The sequence below is a fragment of the Anabas testudineus genome, chromosome 14 (genome assembly GCF_900324465.2).
Source record: "Anabas testudineus chromosome 14, fAnaTes1.2, whole genome shotgun sequence".
NCBI classification, from domain to species: Eukaryota; Metazoa; Chordata; class Actinopteri; order Anabantiformes; family Anabantidae; genus Anabas; species Anabas testudineus.
Window position 1 is genome coordinate 3,064,410 of NC_046623.1, and position 22,023 is coordinate 3,086,432.

General features: G+C 44.0%; 2 protein-coding genes across 2 annotated transcripts in view; one reads left to right on the top strand and one right to left on the bottom strand.

Annotated features, from left to right (window-relative positions):
- dscama (Down syndrome cell adhesion molecule a) overlaps positions 1 to 5,907 on the top strand; it is a 72,442-nt gene extending 66,535 nt beyond the window's left edge. The window contains exons 24-33 of the mRNA XM_026370201.1: positions 75 to 173; positions 263 to 451; positions 827 to 1,117; positions 1,416 to 1,592; positions 1,715 to 1,745; positions 1,849 to 1,964; positions 2,056 to 2,205; positions 2,753 to 2,950; positions 3,126 to 3,428; positions 3,948 to 5,907. Of these exons, the coding sequence (XP_026225986.1) occupies positions 75 to 173; positions 263 to 451; positions 827 to 1,117; positions 1,416 to 1,592; positions 1,715 to 1,745; positions 1,849 to 1,964; positions 2,056 to 2,205; positions 2,753 to 2,950; positions 3,126 to 3,428; positions 3,948 to 4,327 (1,934 nt within the window). The 3' untranslated portion in view covers positions 4,328 to 5,907. The remainder of the gene's footprint in view (positions 1 to 74; positions 174 to 262; positions 452 to 826; positions 1,118 to 1,415; positions 1,593 to 1,714; positions 1,746 to 1,848; positions 1,965 to 2,055; positions 2,206 to 2,752; positions 2,951 to 3,125; positions 3,429 to 3,947) is intronic.
- Positions 5,908 to 9,385: 3,478 nt separating this feature from the next.
- Positions 9,386 to 20,950, bottom strand: pcp4a (Purkinje cell protein 4a). Its single transcript, XM_033326339.1, has 3 exons — positions 20,734 to 20,950; positions 12,100 to 12,151; positions 9,386 to 9,516 (listed from the first exon to the last, which is right to left on the bottom strand). Exons 1-3 carry the CDS (start codon positions 20,932 to 20,934, stop codon positions 9,386 to 9,388), a joined length of 384 nt encoding a protein of 127 aa, XP_033182230.1. The 5' UTR covers positions 20,935 to 20,950.
- Between the last annotated feature and the right edge of the window lie 1,073 nt (positions 20,951 to 22,023).

A 22,023-nucleotide genomic window follows, 5' to 3' on the forward strand; every position in this document is an offset into this window, starting at 1 on the left:
GTCAGTTTTTGTCTTCAGCCTAGCCCCAATAACCATCAGTCATTGTAGAACGTTGTCTGTTTTCTTTCCTGCAGTTCCACCAGATCAGCCCCGCCTCACAGTCACCAAGACAACCACCACCTCCATAACTCTCTCCTGGATCCCAGGGGACAATGGAGGCAGCTCCATCAGAGGTCAGACACACACCACACTGTACAGGTTTGTTAGTGTTTTTTACTCTTTTTTCTGGATTTCTTTATTCACTGTTTTTGTTCCTCTCCAGGCTACATTCTGCAGTATTCGGAGGATAACAGTGAACAGTGGGGAAACTTTGCCATCAGTCCCAGTGAACGCTCTTATCGGCTGGAGAACCTCAAGTGTGGCACCTGGTACAAGTTTACCCTTACTGCCCATAATGCAGTGGGGCCTGGACGCATTAGTGAGATCATTGAAGCAAAAACCCACGGGAAAGGTATGATTATTTACTGTAAGGGGTTAGGTTTTACAGAAATTAAATTGTTTTTATTTCAATATTATTGTATTTAATTGTCATAATAAGTGGGTCTTTTGTGTATCTGAGTGGAAAATTTGAAAGTTTGAAGCTTTTTCTCACTGACTGCTATTGTTCTTCTAGGAAAATATATTTGATAATCAGATATACCAGTATATCTGCATCAACAGTATAAACATCCTGGCACATGTTCCACAATATATTAGTGTCACTTCCTGAATTATTGTGATATTTTTTACTTTCAGTTTTTTACAAAGTAGAAAGTTTGTTCCCTGTTTGACTTTCTCAAGAGTTGTTAAGTCTCTGATAAACAGAGGTTTCCTTCTCCCTCCACAGAGCCTCAGTACTCTAAAGAACAGGAGCTCTTCACAAGCATCAACGCCACTCGGGTCAAGCTCAACCTAAATGGTTGGAACAGTGGTGGATGCCCCATCACCTCATTCACACTGGAATATCGGCCTGTAGACTCACCCACGTGGACCACAGCCCAGCGCACCTCGCTAACCAAGAGCTATATCCTGTACGACCTGCAAGAGGCCACCTGGTACGAGCTGCAGATGAAAGTCTACAACAGCGCCGGCTACGCTGAGAAAAGAGTCAAGTTTGCAACGCTCAGCTATGATGGCAGTAAGTTGAGTTGCCAACTCATTTCTGTACAGGGACTAGAGTCACTAAAATACCTGTGATGGCTGATACTAGCAAGTAACAGTGCACGTAGGAGCTAGTACAGTGTAACGCTGACTGCTGAGAATCTAAAGAATCTTAGTGCCAAGTCACCAAACGGTCAAGCTACTCAGGGTGGAACAAATGTTAAACTCTTAAACTTTGGCTCCTGATGATTTTTACCAAATGAATTAAAGCCCATCTGGGCCGAGCACTAGTATCATAATATGATAGTATGTCATAATAAGTAACTTCTGCACAGGTACCATTGCACCTTTGGTGAAGGCGCCCAATGTGAGTGAGGACAAATCCAGCGGCGGTGAAGGCCTGAAGATGATGGTGACCATTTCCTGTGTGTTGGTGGGCATTGTTGTAATCTTCATTGGGCTGCTGGTGCTGAGGAGGAGAAGGAGGGAGCAGAGGCTCAAGAGGCTCAGAGGTGAATTGAGAGCAATATTTTTCAATTAGATTTCTGAAAAGATGTTTGCTTCCGTTCCCTCACACAACTTCACATTCTCTGATGTTTAGCAAGTCACATTATATTTTCTCTTTGTTTTCCAGATGCTAAAAGTTTAGCTGAGATGCTCATGAGGTAAGAATGATCGATGACCTTACTGCTTAACCAAAACAAGTATCTCATTTATTTACCGCAAGACATTCTAATAATGTCAAACATTTTGTTTTGTGCTCTGCAGTAAAAACACCCGTCCAGCAGAGCCAATAAACAAACAGCAACAGACCCTCCGCATGCACATCGACATCCCCAGAGCCCAGCTGCTGATAGAGGAGAGAGACACCATGGAGACTGTTGGTACGCACACAGTTGGCTTTGTGCTGCTATCTCACATGAAGCTGTGTTTGTTGAACTTAGTCATGAGTTTGTTTTCGCTGCTGTCCCACAGACGACAGGTCCACTGTGCTACTGACTGATAACGACTTTGGGGAGACCCAGAAGCAGAAGTCGTCCACAGTCACCCACACTGTCCACTACCAGTCCCTTTCCCAGGCCACTGGTCCACTGGTAGATGTGTCTGATGCCAGACCAGGAACCAGTAAGTCCAGTACGGAAGATTTTTTTTTAACTTCATAACACATCAAATGTTCTTCCTGTTATTTTACAGTTTTTCTCCACCAGTTTGCTTTTTTACCCATTGTTATGTGCTGCATGCTTTGGTGGCTGCAGACACTGAAGCAAAATCTCAGTTATCACTACACTCACACACACACATATCCAGTGGAGCATAGTGGTGTGCTAGAGCTGTCTCACATTTGTTGCCTGTCTGCTGCCTCACCGCTCAGCTAAAAGCTTTGCTTATAGAGCACTTCATTAGCCCCATCTCCACCGTAGCAGCCGCCTACAGGCTCTGAGTCTGTGTCAATGTCAGGGAATTATCTTCAGACAGCAGTTGGGCCATAGGTCAAAGGTTAAATGTCATGTTAAAAAGTTATGTAGATATGTTGATTATCTACACTCACATAATAACTGAAAACTGGGGTTTTGTTTAATAACCACTGTCACCACGACCACATCATTCATTTTAGTGAACCTTCTTTCCGGTGACTTGCATAAACATCCTGCATTCTCCTCCTCATTCTCAGACCCTACAGCACGCCGCACAGCTAAAGCCGGCCCAGCTGCTCGCAACCGCTATGCCAGCCAGTGGACCCTGAACCGACCCCACCCCCCTGTCTCCTCCCACACTCTCAGCACTGACTGGAGGCTGCCCACACCCAGAGTGGCAGGCTCTGTGGACAAGGAGAGTGACAGCTACAGCGTCAGCCCATCTCAGGACACAGGTAAACAGCAAGTCTGACGCAACTGCTTTCAAACTCTGTTATTAACAGGATAACACTTCTCTTCAGCTCTAACTTCAAACAATCACAGCTTTGACAACTTTTAACTTTTCCATTCTAATAATTGTGCCACTAACAATTGTCACTAATCGCTCCACTAACTCCGGCCCATGTCCAGACCGAGCGCGGAGCAGTATGGTGTCAACAGAGAGTGCCTCCTCCACCTATGAGGAGCTTGCCAGAGCCTATGAGCACGCCAAGATGGAGGAGCAGCTGCGCCACGCCAAATTCACCATCACAGAGTGCTTCATCTCTGACACTTCCTCAGAGCAGATGACAGCTGGCACCAACGACTACACAGACAGCCTGACCTCCAGCACGCCGTCCGAATCAGGCATCTGCCGCTTCACTGCTTCCCCGCCCAAGCCTCAGGACGTCAGCCGGGTCATGAACATGGCCGTGCCCAAGGCCCACAGACCGGGTGAGGCCGTGCAGCCCAAAGACCACAGACCTGTCTGGCTGAAACTCAGTGGAATGCTAACCTCTCTTACATTACAATGCTGAGCACTAATTACTAAACTTAACTTCCTGTCTAATATCGACTCCCAACCATTAGCTGTGACTCTCACACATACAGTAAATACAAATGAAGTGTCAAAGCTTTTATCCAAGTTGATGAATCGTAATGTTTGGTTTGAAGTCAGTTAGAAAGATAAATAGGAGCCATTAAATAAAAAAATCCTTCAGTTAAATACAATAACACATTTCAAGAGATTAGAAACAAATTATTGGAATCTTTCACTCTCCTGACTAAAAATACAAGTCGAATCTGTTTAACTTCTACCTACATGTACGTCTGATACTGTAGCAGATCCAGAATCTTCTTTTCAGGATGATACGGCTTGGACAAAGTGTCCTTAGTCCAACATATTTCTGACCGTACATGTACTGAGGTGTTTTTTCTTATGTTTACCTGTGATCTGTTTGCATTGTCCTTCAGGGGGCGAGTTGGTTCACCTTCCTCCATACCTGCGCATGGACTTCCTGTTGAACCGAGGCATGTCCTGCTCGGGGTCATCCAGGGGGACAGCTAGTGGGGAGAGAGCTGCCATGGGTCAGGCATGCCTGGAGCCCCAGAAAAGCCGCTCACTGAAGCGGCCCTCTCGCATGGCCCCCCCAACGCCCACGGAGGCCCCTCAGGCCAGCAGGGACCCAGTGGCCCAGTGGCAGCCTGGCTCTGCAGCTACACTCCCCCACAGAGAGGGCTCAGAGCTGGCACAGGCCGCCAAGCTCAGCACCTCCCAGGAGTCCCTGCTGGACTCACGAGGACATCTTAAACAGAGCAGCAACCCCTACGCAAAGTCCTACACGCTGGTATAACAGCAGGGGCACCTGGGGCAGGACTAGAACTCACTCTAACACTGGACTTAACACTCAAGTGCAGTAAACTGACTTTCACCACGCAGTTCTGTATATACGTCGCCTCCCTCCTAGGGCGGGGTCACTTTTACTAATCTCCTTTAATTTATTTTAGAACTTTCTTTTATTTCTTCTTTGTATTTTGTTTTGTTTTATTTTATTTTTTTTGTTTGTTTTTTTTCTTTTACTTGAGAAAAAAGATTCACTCATTGGAAACGACTCCAGCCAGAGCTTTGCCAAACTAATTGAGTAACGAGGGAGCATTATTTATTCTTAATTCTTGTTCATTCTTTATAATTAATCAGTGATTATTAATTGTTAGTTGTCAGCTATTAATGATCATTAATTATTGATTACCAAATGGTCTATTATCACCATTACTACAATGTTTTCATAAGAACCCGGACAGCTTTTTTTCTGGAGCGGAAGATGACGATTTGACGTCATTTTTTCCTATGGAATATCCAAAACTTGGGAGTAAAACTTGGAATGAAAGCAATTGACACCAGTCCAAACTTTTCAGCTGCTCTCCAATTGTTACTTTTTTTGAAGAAAAAAAAAATCTATTTCCTATGGATGCATGGGGACTGACCAATTAAAAGACAATGAGGATTACGTTTGTGGCTGGAGAGCCCAGTCAAGCATTTTGTCACACTATGAAATCATCCAATGTGAAGATTTATTATTCTTATTACTATAAATATATATATAAAAAGAGAAATCACTTTTATTTGTGGATATTACAGGGAAGAATTGATTTGGTTAATAAAGTCCTTAGTCATGTTTGCACATATCTCGTTTTAATTAGGAAATGGAGTCTCTGTTGATCTTTCTCTGTGTCCCGTTCTCTCATGGTGCAATATGAAAAAAAGATATGAAAAGTATATGAAAACTATTGATCTATACTGTACTGTAATGATGAAAAATTATTATGTTGTGAGTATACTTACAGGGCCGGACACACTCCAGCTATGTATTCAGGTGTAGTTTACCACTGCTTGTTTGCCAGGGTGGTAAATGACGTTAGCTAGAACAGGGAGGGTTTAGAGAACTAATGGTTTGCACTTCACAACACCCCGACTCAAGTGTGTCCAGATAGATCCCCCTACTCTCAGTGCACTAGGTAGAGTCTTCAGGGCTCTCACTCTCCTCAGTAGATTTACTGTTGCTGCTTTGCAGCGACGCTCCTCTACAGGGAAAAAAAACGTGAGACAATCCAGCAGACCCCCCCAACCCCCACCCCTTCAAACCAAACCTATAATGTCTATGGGAAATATCTAAAAAAAAATGTTACTATACGTACAAAGCTGTTTTTTGTTCCTGTCTGCCCTGGCCCATTTCTGTTCTTTCTGTTTCTTTGAGTTAGCCTGAAGGGAGTTTGAGAGAGTTTGATCCAAAATGCTGTGAGGTCATTATGTCAGTTTCTATGATTAGTTTCTATAATTAACTGTCTTCATTATGATTATACATTTTAACAAGAAAAAAAAATGTCACTTTTTATTTTTAACATGAGTGTTCACCATGGTGGCACTGGAATAAAGAGAAACTAACACAAAGTTCAAATTTGATTAATAAAATGGCTGTTCCCCAAAATGTCCTCCGCGGGTTTGACATGACTGCTAACTGAGGGTGGTGTGGAGATGAAGCGCGCACGTGGAGCCTCTGCTCTTCCAACAGGACAATCCTCAGCAGCGTAGCATGCAACGTGGAGTGCTGGATGCCTGTTTGTGCCGGACAGATTTGTTTTTCAAGTGGAGTATGTGTTTTTATTTAGGTGTTATTAGGGTGTAGTTTACTCCTCTTGATTGGTGACCTGCATTTATTGCAATATGGTTCAGTATGCACATATAATACCAGCTTCAGGATTGGACAGGGGAGAGTGTGGACAAGGAAGGATGGAGAGCGGGGGGAGAACCAGCAACCACAACAACACACAACAACTAAATATAAATATAATAATAAACCATTAATTAGAAAGAAAGAAAATAAATAAATAGTAATAATTTAATACGCAGTCATCACAACAAACAACCTATAAGAACATTAGTAATGATATTAACTGTAGCAACAACAGTAACACAGAAATAATAGTAACTGTGAGCAAAACACACAGATGTACGACGTATACCAACCAGTTCAGGCACGTGCAAATACACCACATCCCTCGTCTTTTAATCACGGCTACAGTGAGACGTCCCAAAGGTCGTCAGCGATGATGCTTTGGTCAGATCATTGGTCTACGTCCATTATGTGAACACGCCTGCAGGTGGCAGTGTCGTAAAGTGCGTTGCCTCCTGATCCATCCTCCTTCATGAACTTTCCTCCCACACGTTTTGCAGCCAAAACCAACCAACCATCTGATGACGGCTGAATCTGCCACTCTGTGAGGTTTTCCCCCGACGAACATGACATCTCTATAGGATTCAAGCATCTTGTTGTCAACATATTGCACATTAAGCTAAATCAACCTGAAACAGTTGGCGGAGAAAGGTGATTTTGAGTGTGTATTGTGTTTACTCTGGAACAGTTATAGATGAAGTTGTCAGTGATGCAGCTAAAAATACAGATTTTTGCTATTGATGGAGCCGAGGAGCTCCTCGTGGCTGAAAGAAGATCGTCAACACTTGTGTGTTTAAACCTGCTTCTACTCGAGGACAATGAGGTTCACATATTGGGCAGAGAGGACAAGTGGTTTGAGAGAGGGGTGAGGGAAGCCTTGCATGTGCAAATCAACACCCTCTCTGTCAACAGAGGTGGAGGCTCTAGACACAACCTGTCTTCTATTTATCATGCTGCTCTTTCATCCATCTCCAGAGTGATCAATTCACTCCTGCAACAGGTTGGACACACTTAACGACCCACTTCAGGGGATAAGAGGGGGTGACAGAGGTGTGACTATTACATCCTTCGCAACCTCCCCTTCCTTTGTTTCACCTAACGAGCCTATTCAGGCCAAGGGGTGGAGTGAAACCAACCTGGGGAAGAAGACGGAAGTCCAGCTGCCATGACTCTACTTCCAGATAACTTCAGACTGAGAATCTTCACAGACAAAGTGTGCAGTCATACTTATGATCTTTATAAAAAAACAGCCCCCCTCCCCGCAGTTCTCTCTGAGCCTCTGAGCACCTGCTAAATTGCTCCCATGATCTTCAATACAGAGGTTTAGCACATTGGTCATCATGACAATGTGCCAGCCACCTCTCAAATCCACAACAAATGAAGCATGGAGACTTATGATTTATGTACAACTGGCGTCATAAACAAGACTCAGACTGAACTGGATTCTTCTCACATCGGCCTGGTGTATGTATTCTATTATTCATCTTACCAAGACACCTACTGCACCACACTGCACACAAGAATGTGTCGTTAATCTGAACATTTATGTTCATCTTCATTTTATCTTATTACACGAGTAGTGGAGTGTAGAGCAGATCACTGTACAACAGTGTTTGTCAGGAGTCAGCAGTTTGTAGATTGTAGCACAACAAAAGTACTTATTATTGCTCACTTGTTATTAGAGATTATTATTTTATATTATTATAGAGCCATTTGATTATTGGTTTATAACCACTTTTTGCCAGGTGGTTCATCAAATCATCATCATTTACTAGTTCATTATATTTTTGTAATACTGTAGGAAGACAGTAAAGCTGTCAAATCAATGTAGTGGAGTAAAAATTAACACTTGAAATATGAGGGAACATTAAATAAAGTACTTCAAAACTTAACTCCTGTCCTTTCACCAGTGGTTGGACAAACTTGGTAACTTACCTAACTAACCATAGATCAGTCTAACATTAGACGGTGAGACATAGAAAATCTAGTCTTCAGTGCAGTTAAGTTTAAGAACGTTGACGTGTGCACTGATCAGGCGTCTGTCAACCACCTTTCCTCACCTTGACGAAGCGCTGCAGCAGCTGAACCACACAGGCAGCAGGTCGGGTCACAGCTGGGAGCTGTGTGAATGTGAGAACTTGGTACTGCACTTCCTGCGTGGCTTTATTGTACTAAGAGAAACTAATCTCAATGCACAGTGTGTGAGTAGTTCATCACTAGCGGAACTGAGTCCAGTACACGGTGGTTCACAGTCAAATAGTTACAACCACAAATTGATGCGAATGCATCAACAATATGCAGTAAAATAACACCAAGTAAGTCAACGTGTCCTTCTGTACAATTCTTTATTTCTTTTTACTGTGTATGTACGGCCATTCATGTGTGTGTGTGTGTGTGTGTGTGTGTGTGTGTGTGTGTGTGTGTGTGCTTGTACAGTAGCCAACTGAACAATGCTATTGATCAGATCACACTGGGAGTTGAACAAGGAGAGGAACAGAGCACGAACTGAACCACAGGCACAACACAAAGACACACAACTCCGAGAGGCCCACGTGACCGGGTGAGAAGACGAGATGGAGGGGGGGGGCCTCCAGCATCCAAAAACGCCAATTAGACACACTGATTTGACTTCACAAGCGTCAGCCGTACAGCGTGGCAGCTATTAACAGGCCCCCAGCAGGGCCCCGAAATCTTTTGATTGTGACGCCCTGTTAAGACCGGGGTGAAGTCGTGACCCGAGTTTAAGTGTCAATCACAGCAATACGTGTGGCTTTGAAATCTCTTAGTAGTCTTAGTTAGTTTGATCTGTGTAGACGGGCACATTACAGTGAGCATGACAAGAAGAACTATGAAGAGTTGACGCTCTACTGCAGCTACAGTGACACCAAAGTAAAAATGTGAAATAGCAAAGATTTAAATACATGTCTATATATATATATATATGTACCCAAGATTTGATAACGTTTAACAGTTAATATAAGTTATTAATTACACACAGACTTTCAAAAAGATGCTGTTTAGCTCCCAGACCCCTACCCCCCCCCCACCCGCCTCCCCTGACCTCCGCCTTCAGGAACCCCAGGCCAACCCTTCGTTTTCAGTTCATGACGGTGCAGTTTGATTCACATGCAAGACGGCGCTGCAGCAGACGCCCCAACCCCCCCCCCCCCCCCCCCCGCTCTACGACTTCACGTCGTGCTTCTTCTTCTGGAATTTCCTGAACTGCGACTGGATGGCGACGGCGGCCTTCTGGGTCTCGGGGTCATCCATGTCAATGTCGAAGTCCTGGGGGAGGTTGCTTTTCTTGTCATCTGGGGAGACGAGAGGGAGAACGGTGGGAAAATGAAGGCTGCCAAGCTCAGGGCAAGGGAGACCTATAAACAAGCAATCATCTCACGTAAAAACACAAATGAAGAAGTCATGAAATGAGCAGAGAAAATCGGATTTCACTGCAGCTTTTACAGGCAGTTTTTCTCTCTCGCTTTGACCTGTTTTATGATGAACATAAACTTAATTACAGATGTCTGCCAGTCAATAAAAGGACAGTACAGAACCCCCCCAAGGAGCAGTGGTGAATGAAGGAGGGAGCTGCTCCACACACACAGATTGTTTGTGCTTTATGACAGAAGACAGACATGGTGACAGCTCTAATCCTCCATCCTCCTACCTTACTTTATTATTCCTACTGCACACGATCCACTAATCTTCCTCAGTGCGCACAATGAGAGCTGCTAATATAAAGACGCAGCACCATGAACGCGTTCTCATGTACAGACAGATCACCTTCACTGACGTGGTGCTGGCTCACACACACACACACACACACACACACACACACACAGACCTGTGGCGAGGTTCTGTTTTTTTTACAGGATGCAGCTTCAGGTGCACATTCGGTGCTAACACACATTCGCTCCTCATCCACTCCCAAGCAACAAAGGTCAGTATAGTTATAGCGTAGTTGTCATGCAGTGCAGTGCTCTGTGCTCTGAGTGTGCCGACCTGCTGTGCAACGTGTGTGCTCCTGCATAAATGGTGCTTTTTTCATGTAACCCATACTTACGTTTGGGTGGAACCTTTTGTTGACCTTGAGGACCTCGGATGACACATGTGACAATGAAAACAAATTAATATTTCATGATTGCAGAAGGAAAGGCAAACCTCTGTGTCTCTGCTGCACACACACACACACACACATGCACACACAGCTTCTTTGTCTACAGCCACACCTGCTCCACAGGGCGGATGCCCTTTACATCACAGAGGCCGTAAGGAGCCAGGCACGTCACACACTTTCACTAATGCGCTGTGCAGCTGCAGGAATGAATCCAGCCGCCACAGTGTATGACGGGGTTATTTCCATAAGAGGTTTGTGAAAGGTCATGTTTAAATTGGTTCCTGAGAGATTTAAGACAACCTGAGAGTAAATGAATAGTGACTGATGAAGGCCGAGTCCAAACCACCTAAAGGTTACATTTTACATTCACACTGGGCAGTTCGAAAACACAACGTTAGAGCCAAAGACACATTTGTATCAACATAATGTGAAGTGGTTCTTGTTTTAGATGTATTAAAAATTAATAGTTAATGGCAGCTGATGGTGTTACAATAAAGATTAAAAGAAAGGATATGACAACAGCTGTATTGATCTGTGGCAGCCTCTGACAACAGGGATGCAGTGACTGGTCACCTTTCTAATACACAGTGCATTTATTACATAGAGTTTAAGTTCAGCAGCTCTTCTACATTCTTCTAAATGAACTGCGGAAAGAAATGGAAGGAAGTTACCAAAAATTGTAAAAATGGACAAATGTCAAACCAATGTAATTCCCGCCTCTATCAAATTCAATTAAGCTGCCTACAATCCCTGCAGATCACCGCTGCAGCGCTCCCCAGTGCTCCACACGGAGCCTTAGCTGCAGCACACTCCATCGTGCCAGACGTTGGGACAGAAATCCATTTCAACACCGGGTCTTAACGGTGTTATCAGCAGCCCCAGAGGGGAGAGGGGAGGTGACACATAGTCCCCAGGTACACGAGGGCTGCTTCATGTGCTGCTTTATGTGCTGCTTTATGTGCTGAATGGGGCTGTAGAACCATTTCACAGTGAATGGGTTGGAGGAGGCTGAGATTAGGTCTGCTCTGGGTCCTGGTCTGATGTTCATTAGAAACAGGTCTTTGTTCTTGTTTATTCTCATTTCGTCAGGATGACACTTCCCTACTTAACACCACTTATGAAATCCAAGTAGTGCAAGCCCAGTTTTTCCATTTATAACTCAAGGGATTAGAATTACATCATTATACCAACAATACCATGGCCTAGTTTGCAAAGTGGGCCTTGCTGTGAATTGGTATCATGTTGGAGGAAACTATAACCTGTTTATAATATGTTGTTTCCTACATGGAAGTCTAAAAGCCACATGTTGATTCTCTCTGATATCTAGCTATGTGGATTTACTGTTTAATTAGCTGTTATTTCCTCAGTGATATGTTCAATTAACTAGTGGGAGGAAATAACTAAGTTTGCTTCAAGTTTCAATCTGATTTACTAATTATTAAACTTAACTGCTTTATTCACTACAGTTACAATTAATCTGGTAGAATCCAGTAGAATTAGCTTTCATTTGACCTACAGTCAGTCATTTGTTTGTGATGCAACTGCTGACAAAAGCAGCAGGTTGAAGGTCTATTTAATCTGCTAAGATGCTAAATGTTTCACGCAGAACCAGAATGATGAAAACGGTGTCTAAATAAATACACAGCTGACTGTCTATATATGACATTATACTGTTATTATTATTAACATGATGCTTCCGTTATAACTAAACAGCACATCACTGCTGGGTTTCTGCATGGTGGAACTTCTCACATTAAACACGAGGGCTTGAAAATACCTTGGCCAGCAGATGGTTGGCTGCTTCCAGTTGTTGCTCCAGATGCTTGTCTCTGCAAAGACAAAAGAGAAAAGAACATGATCGTTTGTTTTTAACGACGAAGCAACAACATCTCCTGTTAATATGGGAGTAAAATAACATTGTTTCCGATGCACATGCAGCAAACAGCATTTCTTGTATTTCAGACTCTCCACCGACACACAAACTCAAACATACTAGGACACAGCCTCTGCTCTGTGAGAGGAGACGGGACATGTTGATCTATAATCCATGTCTCTGCACCAGAGGCACGCTCACTCCGCCTGCGCCCTCCTGTTCTCGCCTGACAGGCCGGTGCTGCTCTGCAACATCAGGATGCACTCAGCTCCCAAAATAAGACAGCTTCCCAAACGCCACACACACACACACACACGCCTGGTGCGTGAGGAGGTTCGCTTCAAGGAAGCTTTTTTGTTTTGTCTCACTGAACTTTTGTCTTTTCCAACCATTCATGTAGCATTTGTTTTTTTAAATCGACATGTTGCCAACACCACAGCATAATTCATACAGCAAAGAAGCGTAGGTGTGATTTGATTTGGAGCACAGTGTATTTCACAGCAGGGACCATCTCTCCATCTTCCCATCTCGCCTCGCTCCGCCTGAATTATTAATCGTGTGCTTTCAATAGGGTTTAAATGCCAAAGGAGCAAAGCAGAATAAAACTGGCAGGAGAAACCTGACATCGTCCTCCCTGTGTCCCTGCGTCTCATCACGAGACAAAGTAAGGGGGACTTGTTTGGGAGTGTGGCCATCTGTTTCTCTGGTTCCAGCATGTCACTGGGGGATTTCCAGCACCACGCCGACTCTCATCTGCTTCATTATGCTGTAGTATTCAGCAGGGCCGCGGGGCTGTGGCACACAGCGATGGCGCCATACATCACGCCTCCACCCGCCGAGAACCGAAGCGAGTTAAGAGCGAACTTCCGGGAAGAAAGGGAACAATAAAGACTGAGCGACTGTCTCTGTGCAGCTGAAGGATGCGGAACAATAACGTGAAATCAAGACAAATGAACTGAGCTGATATCAATAACGAGTTGCAGGTCAGAACTTTCTTGAAGTCATTTTCCTTCCCTCTCATACTTTGAGGATGTGAGAGAAGGTAGTGGAGCTATTTGTGTCTGCGGTGATTGGCTGTGTTGTTATTTTTGTCTCTCACTGTGACAGAGAGAGAGGGATGGTGTTCTTTGTACTTCATCCTGCAACAAAACGCCATGAAACAGTTACTGACGTCGTCTTCTTCACGCGTCAGCATGAACCCGCCTTACACGAGATGTGAAATAAACATGTGTGTTGATGCTGAGAAATGCTTCTAATACACATCTGATCCGTTTTAATCTTTGAGTTTTAGGTTGAAGTCACCGGCAGCAGCTGGTCGCGGACACAGCATCAGCACCTTACTACAGCAGCCTCCTCTTTCTGCCTGGATACAGTCAGAGCTTACATAACAGCTCTAGTCCTAATGTGCACGGGCATAACTCTCCATCCATTAGCACATTTTCCCCTCACTATTCCGTTTCTGCTCATTTTTTTTCTTTCCAGCGCAGGTTTCATCTCAGTAATTTCAGCATATTATTTGCCTAATAAACACGGAGGAAACCGAGAAGAGAGGAGTGTTTACGTAAGAAGATCACATGAGGAGCTTTGTGTGGTTCAACCAAGTCGTAGCTGAAGTTTCACTAGCTCGCTTGTAGCAGTAGAGAAGTTGTTTGCCAGCAGCATCTTTAACAAAAGCTTTAAACCTCTGTAGAGGTTTCCAAGGGTAAAAAAGAAAACAGCAGCTGAGTGGGTGTAGCAGCGCTGATGTTTGTCTCTAGTATATGACTTACAATAGCATACAGTGGAGGACATCACAGCTGACTGTGAGGAAATGATAAAGCCGAGGAGTCAGAACAGGTCACAGCACTGAGAGACTGGCTGTCCACTTCTCATTAACCCTCACACCTGTCAGCTCTGACCTTGACCTTCAGCCCACGGCACAGGTGCTGGCGACGGACATCAAGCTGAGAAACCTGCTTTCGTGATGATTAACACTGGCAGAGGAGCAGGGAGGCTCTGTGGTGATGTGTACTTAGAAAAGATGGAAGAAAAGGGAAAAATGTTGGTAGCACTCAGTAGAAATGTCTTTAGGAAGCAGATCAGAGTCAGAAAAGTAGATGAAACTAAGATTATGTCCTTAAAATGACTCCGACCAGACGTCAAAGCACCATTGTTTGGTTAGTGCATCATACATTGACCTGAATTCAGTGAGTAGATACTACTACTACTATCTGGATTCACTGTTATAGGGATTATACTCATCGCTCGCTCCAGTTTCACAGACACACAAACATCTACCCGACTCCAAAGCAGCAGACTCTCTTTCAGCCCTGCCAAGCGGGACAGCTCCTCATTAGGGAAGTTGGCCGAGACCATTGTGAGTCTCACGTGCCTTCGGTGCCAACAGCATGGTGAGCTAAACTGAACCTAACAGAGTGTTGTTGGCTGGTGTTGGAGCTGGACTTGTGCACAGCGTTTATAGAGATGCTGTGCTGTCGCTGTCCCCGAGGAGGAACTACAGCGTTTATCTGCGCCCACTCCCATATGCTGGACGACAGAGGGAGCTTGAGAAATGGGTAGCAATGATGATAATTACATTGCTAATGATAATGTCCTTCTCAGCAGCGTACAGTATGTGCCACATATGGCTCTGTCTGCTTGGTCGACTAACAACACAAAGCCTGAAACAGACTAGAAATCAGTGTTTTCACTCTTAAACATCTGAATTAGCATTTAATGTCATCTAAAACATGATCAGATACAGTATATGACCGTCCAAATACGTCAAGGTTATTAGATAAGAAGGCGACATGTATTAACACTTCCATTCATGCGTCATATATACATTTGGACCAACATTATCAACAATGTATTATGACAAAACGTGTCCTAGAGTGCAGCGACGTGTCTCAGTGCATCCACACAGACAGGACGAGCTGGACGGGTGCAGTATCTAAAGATGTATCCATCACTTTGTCTTCATGTCATGTTCCTAAGTGTTTGTCTCACTGGCGTGAAGGGGGCACTGGCACGGACATAGAGGAAGTGGGTTGAATAAATAAATAACCTTCCCAGTGTGTGAGCGACTATTTTTGGTTCTCGGGCTCTCCAGAGAGACTCCATGCTGCACTCAGGATCTATTAACAATTTAACAAGGAGACAGCAAAACTAGGTCACAGACAGCTCATGCCAGCACCATTACAACTCCTTAGCAGCTCCAGTCTCCACCACCAGACCGGAGACAGGGGTGACAGCGCGGAAGGGTGACACTGCAGAGGCATGAATGGCCGAACACGCAGCGTAACGCGACGACGGTGGATGTGGAAGGTGGACATGGATTAAAACAAATGTTCCTTTCTGATGAAGCCACTCTGTAGCTAGTTTAAACACAGGCAGCATCTTTTGGATACGAGCAGCATCTTTCGTTTCTTTGGTGATGTAACGTACTGTAGAGATCACAGATATTTCCAGCACAGTTGCATCCAAGTTTAAAATAGAACTTTTCTCTTAAAACAAAGTCCTTGTTCAAACACGATTGGGGCTGACAAGCTCAGTTCTCTCCTTCACAGCTCAACCTTCACCACAACAACACAACATGAAGCCATTCTAGTAGATTACTTTGTAACGTGAGCATCACGAAAAGAGAAAATAGTTACTCTGTGATTATTAAGAGCCATAATTCAACCAATGTCCAGTATTTTAGCAGCAGATTTAGTATCTAAACATGTTTTCTAAAGGCACTCCCATCCAGAGGTGCAATCATGTTATGATTTGCACATGTGGACTGAATTTGTGTATGTGGAGTAGGGATCTGTCTGACTGTTTACAGCTACAGTCATCCCAGCTGCTCCGTGCAGCTGTACCTGGCAGTGCACTGAGTTAAAGGCTGACATTAGCATGTTAACAGACTCCAAATGTCACTTCTACAAGCAACACAACACCAGCATTTACCCTTTAATATCTTAATGTAGTTTGTAATCAGCAGTAACCTCGAAGTAACGCTGAGGCTGATGGGATGTCATTAGTTTTTCAGTGTATTGATAAATGAAGAGTCTGATCCGATGATGGCGCCGGATGAAAAGTCAGAGGATCACTACAATTCATCCTGATGGTAACATGAATGTCTGAGGTAAATGTCATGGCAGTAGATCCAACAGCTGTCGAGATATTTCACTAAAAATGTCAACTCATGATGCCGTTAGAGTAAATGTCAGTTAATCACCAACCTTGGCTTCATTCTCAGGGAACCATTAAAGTTTGTGTGAAGTTCTGTGCTAATTCATCTAATAGTTGTTGATATATTTCAGTCTTTATTGCATTTATCTATTTTTCTTTTCAGTTAGAACTCAGCTAATGCAGAATAATTAGAAAATGGAGAACAATGTTCTCCTGTTGACGTCATACTTTGAAGGTTGTGATCTTGGTTTATCGTCACAACAACTCCTCCAAATTACATCATCTAAACAGAGGACATTTCCAGCATTGAACAGAGAAATATTTCAATAAAGTGACAGCAGAGTAAAGTTCAATACCACATGTCCTCCCCCCAAAAAATCCAACTGTGTAAATTGGTGAAGCCGCCCTTTTAACACCAGCTTCTTTCTCGAGCACAGTCTCTGTCAAAACCACGTCGGCATAACAGCTTCCTAATGAACACTGGACTGTTGGTGTGTGGTGATTCATTTCCAACCCCTCAGCTGTCCACAATAAAGAAGCTTTTTCTTTCATCTGCTACATTCACAGCAATAACACAGAAAATGATGACAAGAAATTCACATTAATTACCTGTACTTGAGGGAAATATTTGAACTCCGAGGAGTTGTTATATTGTAAAATGTCAATCCTCTATGAAATTATGTTCCCAATCCAAAGTAAAAATAGAAAAAAAGATCAAAGATAATGACAGAAGACATGTTCTTGTGGCTATGGAACAATGGAAGTACCCTCATCTTGTGCATTTGGCTGTTTTAGACAGAAAAGTTGGAATATGAAGCTGTGTGCCTTCATTAGTCTTTGTGATGCTGAGTCGTTCACTAATTTAAGTGAAAATATAGGTGATACCAGTGAGGGACGAATACAGTGTAATGAAGGTCTAATTATCAGTAAAGTCAGTCCCAGTATTAAGACAGTCAGTAAGTAGCTTAAAAAGCAGTACTACTGTATATACTTCATAATGTAGGGTACAATACAAAACATGAGTCCATATGTAGACTGTCGACATACCGGGAGCACTACAGCACTTTGTTGTTGTTGTTGTTCTTGCAATTTGAGTGAAATAGCCCTTTAAATGTGATCAGCTCTATAGCTAGCAGCAGCTTTAGTCAATCACCTAAACTTGTACAGCAGCATCATTACAGTGGAAAGGAGCCTTGCAGCTGGAGTTAGTGAAGTACAGCTAATAGCAAAGCAGCATGGTTCTACCAAAGAACATTAACATGAAGCAGTGTCGGGGCCGCCCAGCAGCATCCTTCAACACAGACAGTACATCAAAAAACAATGTGAAACACGTTCAAGGCATAATTAAAAGTGGGAATGAGCAACGTTTTTATTGCGCCGTCGACTACCTCCAGAATCTGATGGGGATAAAAACAGCAAGAAGGTGGATGACAGGTGGGTGGGGAGGTGAAATTCACTGAGATGTCTTAGTTTGGCTAAACAGCTGACGTCCAGCTGGGGTCCACATCCTCTCTAATCCTTACTCAGTGTTGCCACGGTGAGTCTGGATCACACTTCTGTGTCCAAACCTGATCCAAGCCCAAGAGCGTGGTAGTAGAACCGGAGTATGTGCAGTGCTCTTCTAGTATGACCCCTAACCTTAACCCTATCTGAACAAATGCTACATTAACTAAACGTGACCTCCACATGTCTGGTCCCATTCGGATACCAACAAGAACCAATGGGTACTGACTAGTGTTGTTGGACTTGGATTAGGTATCCATCCTTTCTGCTAGATCCAGAATCACTGACACATGGATGAAGTGTTTGTTTTCTTAACTGACAGCTACAGTAAATTACCCGACTTTTCTTGTTTTCCTCTGTATAATGTTGCGCTGTATGTGGGAACATCATGTGCAACTCCCCGGAGAAATAACGTGTGCCTCTGTGGGAGCCTCAGGGTGAAGTTAATAATGCCACTATAGGACAGATCCAGCTTAAGTGTAATTGCTTCTATTTCGTCTGGTGTTAACCATTCACTCTCCACTCGCCGCTCACTGATGTTTGTCGCTTTCTCTCAGCAAAACCCGACAGAAGCCAGGATTACCCCAGAGGCCGGGCTACAGTGAGTAAAGGCACAGTTTAGATGGATTACAGATTATTTCAGAGTAATCTCCATTTATTGTTTAAAGCGGGATTAGGGTCAGACAACATGCCTCGCGAGCAAATCACCAACAAACTGCAGATTAAACTAAAGATGTACTTCAGATTTCAGATTAATAACTGAGAAAATCACATTAAATCAACATACTTCAAATGATCTTTGATCATTTCCTCTCGAGTCGCAGACAAGTTGGGTTTTTTTTTCCTCATCACCACTTGAGTTTGGATTTCAATCACTTTGTCAGTCTTCAGTCAGCATAAGGGGGTTTTAAGGGAAATCCATCCCCAGCCACTTTCCCCCATGTCAGCTTTCCTTTTAACATCAGCAACTTTTAACACTCTTATCTCGCTCATTTAATAAAAAAGGCTCTGGTCCACTTTGGATGATGAAACAAATAGCTTTGCCAAGTGGCCACTATGGCCCCCACTCTCACAGTAATTAAAGTACACTGCTAGAGACCACTTAAATATCGATGCATTGATTAAAAGACAGGCCATCAATAAAACACAAGACCTCCTTTAATGCTGCTATAACAATCTCTCAACAATAATTCCATTTTCACCCAGGTTTCATACAGTTTCTAATGTATTGCCATTTAATTATTCACACCCTGTTCTCCCACCAACACACAGAAAGGAATTTGTCATCATGGAAACGACTTTACATCCTGAAAGCCAGTCAAATCCTACCAAATCTAATGTCAAGCAGCACTTAAGCACAGTGCGCCGCAATTAACCTGCAGCGGAATTACAGATATCACAAGAAATTCAGGTTTCCACTTGTCTCAGCGTCATTTGCATGTTCGCTTTTAGCAGCTGGAGTTGTCCACTAAAAGCTTTCATGGGTTTGACACCATAATACAGTTATACAGTACTAATGCAATGAGCTTCTACAGTGTCAGATGTCTGAATGATTCCACTTTATGGCAACTTAGTCTTTTTTATTTTGTAGTTTTAACCATCTTCCTGTTGATTTTGATCAAACACTATTAAACATCACAGAGTTAACGGAGTTTAAATGTGGCTACAATCAATCCAAGTGTCTCTGTTTGACTGGAAAAGTTTCCAAACTGCACAGGTCACATCACGGTGACTGGGTAGAAACTGAAACCAGCCAATTCTCCTAAAAGGTACCATTAAAACTTTGAGTGAGTCTGAACCGAATAAAGGTAAGAAAGAGCAGCGGGGTGTGAAACTCACAGTCGATGGAGCCCGTCATTGATTTTGATTTAATAATTCATTCAGTGCACCGGAGTTTTGTCTTGGCCTCGGCTCTTAAATCCATCACTGACATGAGATGCAAGTGAATTTCCTCAGTTTTCCTGTGTGTAATGTCTTATTTATAAGACTCTGGTTTTGCTCTCTAAGCAGCGTGCAGTGACTGTGTAGCGTGTGTGTGTGTGTGTGTGTGTGTGTATGTGCGTGTGTGTGAGACAATGCACAAGTTACCAGTCTGCAGTAATAGAGTCATAAAGACAGTGTGGCAGCTGGTGTTTACTGATTGAGAGGTGAGAGATTTGATTTCTTTCATGTCATATTAGTGATGGATGTCTCCTGCAGAAGTGGACACCGTCCACCACAGGAAGTGGGACACAGAATAAAAGCATAATTGTGTTATCTCCTCGTAGTCAGTCCAGTTCCTTGGGGTGAAAGAGCTGATGATGAGGTCTTACTGTAGCCTGTGCCTCCCTGTGCACACAGTGAGCCTTGAATAATTCAGTGACTATAGCATGTGCTCACTTTCTAATTCCCACTGTGACACCAGGACAAACTAATCACTCGTCTCTCGTTAGACAAGCTGCAAGCCTCAGCCTCCTGATACGATGCGCACACCACTCCTGCAGCTTGATTCAGCCTCCGCCAGCGTGAGCTCACGCTGAACGGAGCTTCAGTTTGAAATGTCAAAGATGCAATAGCCTCATGGACACTGAAGTTTTAACAGGAGATTTAACAAGTCCCTCGAACGCATCACAGCCTGTAATGAATGGTGTCCAGTCGGCACCGGGACAAACTGCGGGTTTTGATTTTGCAGCCCAAAGAGAAGGTGCAGAAAATATCAGAACAGATGTTTCCTATTGTTGCAATATTGCTCTCCACATCTGTATACAAGCATGGAGAAAGAAGAGCCCAAACATCTCAGAGTGAATCGTGCTACAACAGATATTACAGCTACTTCAAATCTGTCAGTTGCGCGCTGCCAACTTTTCCAGAGCTCCAGTGGCCGTGATGCCGGACACTTACCTCGCTCATGGCTGCTCCGTGCGTGTCTTTGTGCGGATCCCTCTGTCTGTGTCTGTGTCTGTGTCTGTGGATGCGCACCGAGCAGCTCCCTGAAGCTCCGCTTCTCTCCGACGCGGCTGCGCTGCTTTTATAGCGCGGGCAGCCGTGCGCTCTCCTCACCACGTCTCCACGAAGCCAATAAGCGCGGAGGAGCCGTCTCATCTGTTCACTGATGAGACCGGTGGGACGTCTGGGAGAGAAATAATGAAACACGTTGAAGGAGCAAGAAGCTGATCTGAAAAGGTTTGTAACAGATTAGATGAAAAGGGCAGCAGGGCAGTACCACAGACCTTCTCATGTCTAACTGGCTCTGTATGAAGGGTACAGGGTCTACACACAGTATTTAACCTCAATCCGTCTGTGTTGACTCACAGTGGACTGTGTGACACTAGTAACTGACTCCCTATCATCTTAATCCAACTCAGTGCAGCCATGTGCCATTTAAATTCATTCAGTTGAGGCGTGACAAGTGCTTTTCACTGTCTGCAGGACAGGCTGTTGTGCAACAGGCACTCCAGGGAAATCTCAGTCAGTCAGTCCAGGCCAAGGGCAGGTGCTACAGTTCAAGGTACGTCATCCTCAAGCCCTCTGCCAGTGCTGCATAATAAAACCGGGACTACAACCATATAGGCTGTGAAGTAGAGACAAACTGTTGTTTAAATTCTGGGCCCGAGCTCATGGCAGGAGGACCAGAAGACAGTGGAAACATATTCTGAGGTCAGACAAGTTCACGCTTCAGCCCGTTTCCAGGCTTTCCATTTTGCAAAAGGTGCAAACTCGAGCATGTGTGGTGGGATGGGTGTGTAGCCGTCCCCACAGTGTGAGGGACTTGCATTCGTGTGAACTGGAGACAAAAAGTGTATTGAAAAAATATGGAGAGGTGTCAGCTGAGCATCTCTTCCTGGGAAGTCAGCGGACATTTCGGCAGGATGTGAGCCCTCATTCTGTACACGCTACAGCAGCATGTCTACACAGAGTGTGTGTCCTTAACTGACCTGCCTGCAGTCTGCATCTGTCTCCTGTTGAAAAGGCCACAGACTCCTGAGCAGGTTGAAATCGTGTGTCCAGCAACAACAGACAAATATTCCACTAGCAACAGTGGAACAGTTAGTTTCCTCATTTCCCAATAAAAAGGAAAGTAGTAAACATCTCTGTCATGTTTTTGAGTGGGATGCAGCTTCAAACTGAGTATCCTGTGAAGTAATGTCAGAAAAACTTCCCACTGCAGATGTCCACAGTGTACGTGGAAGA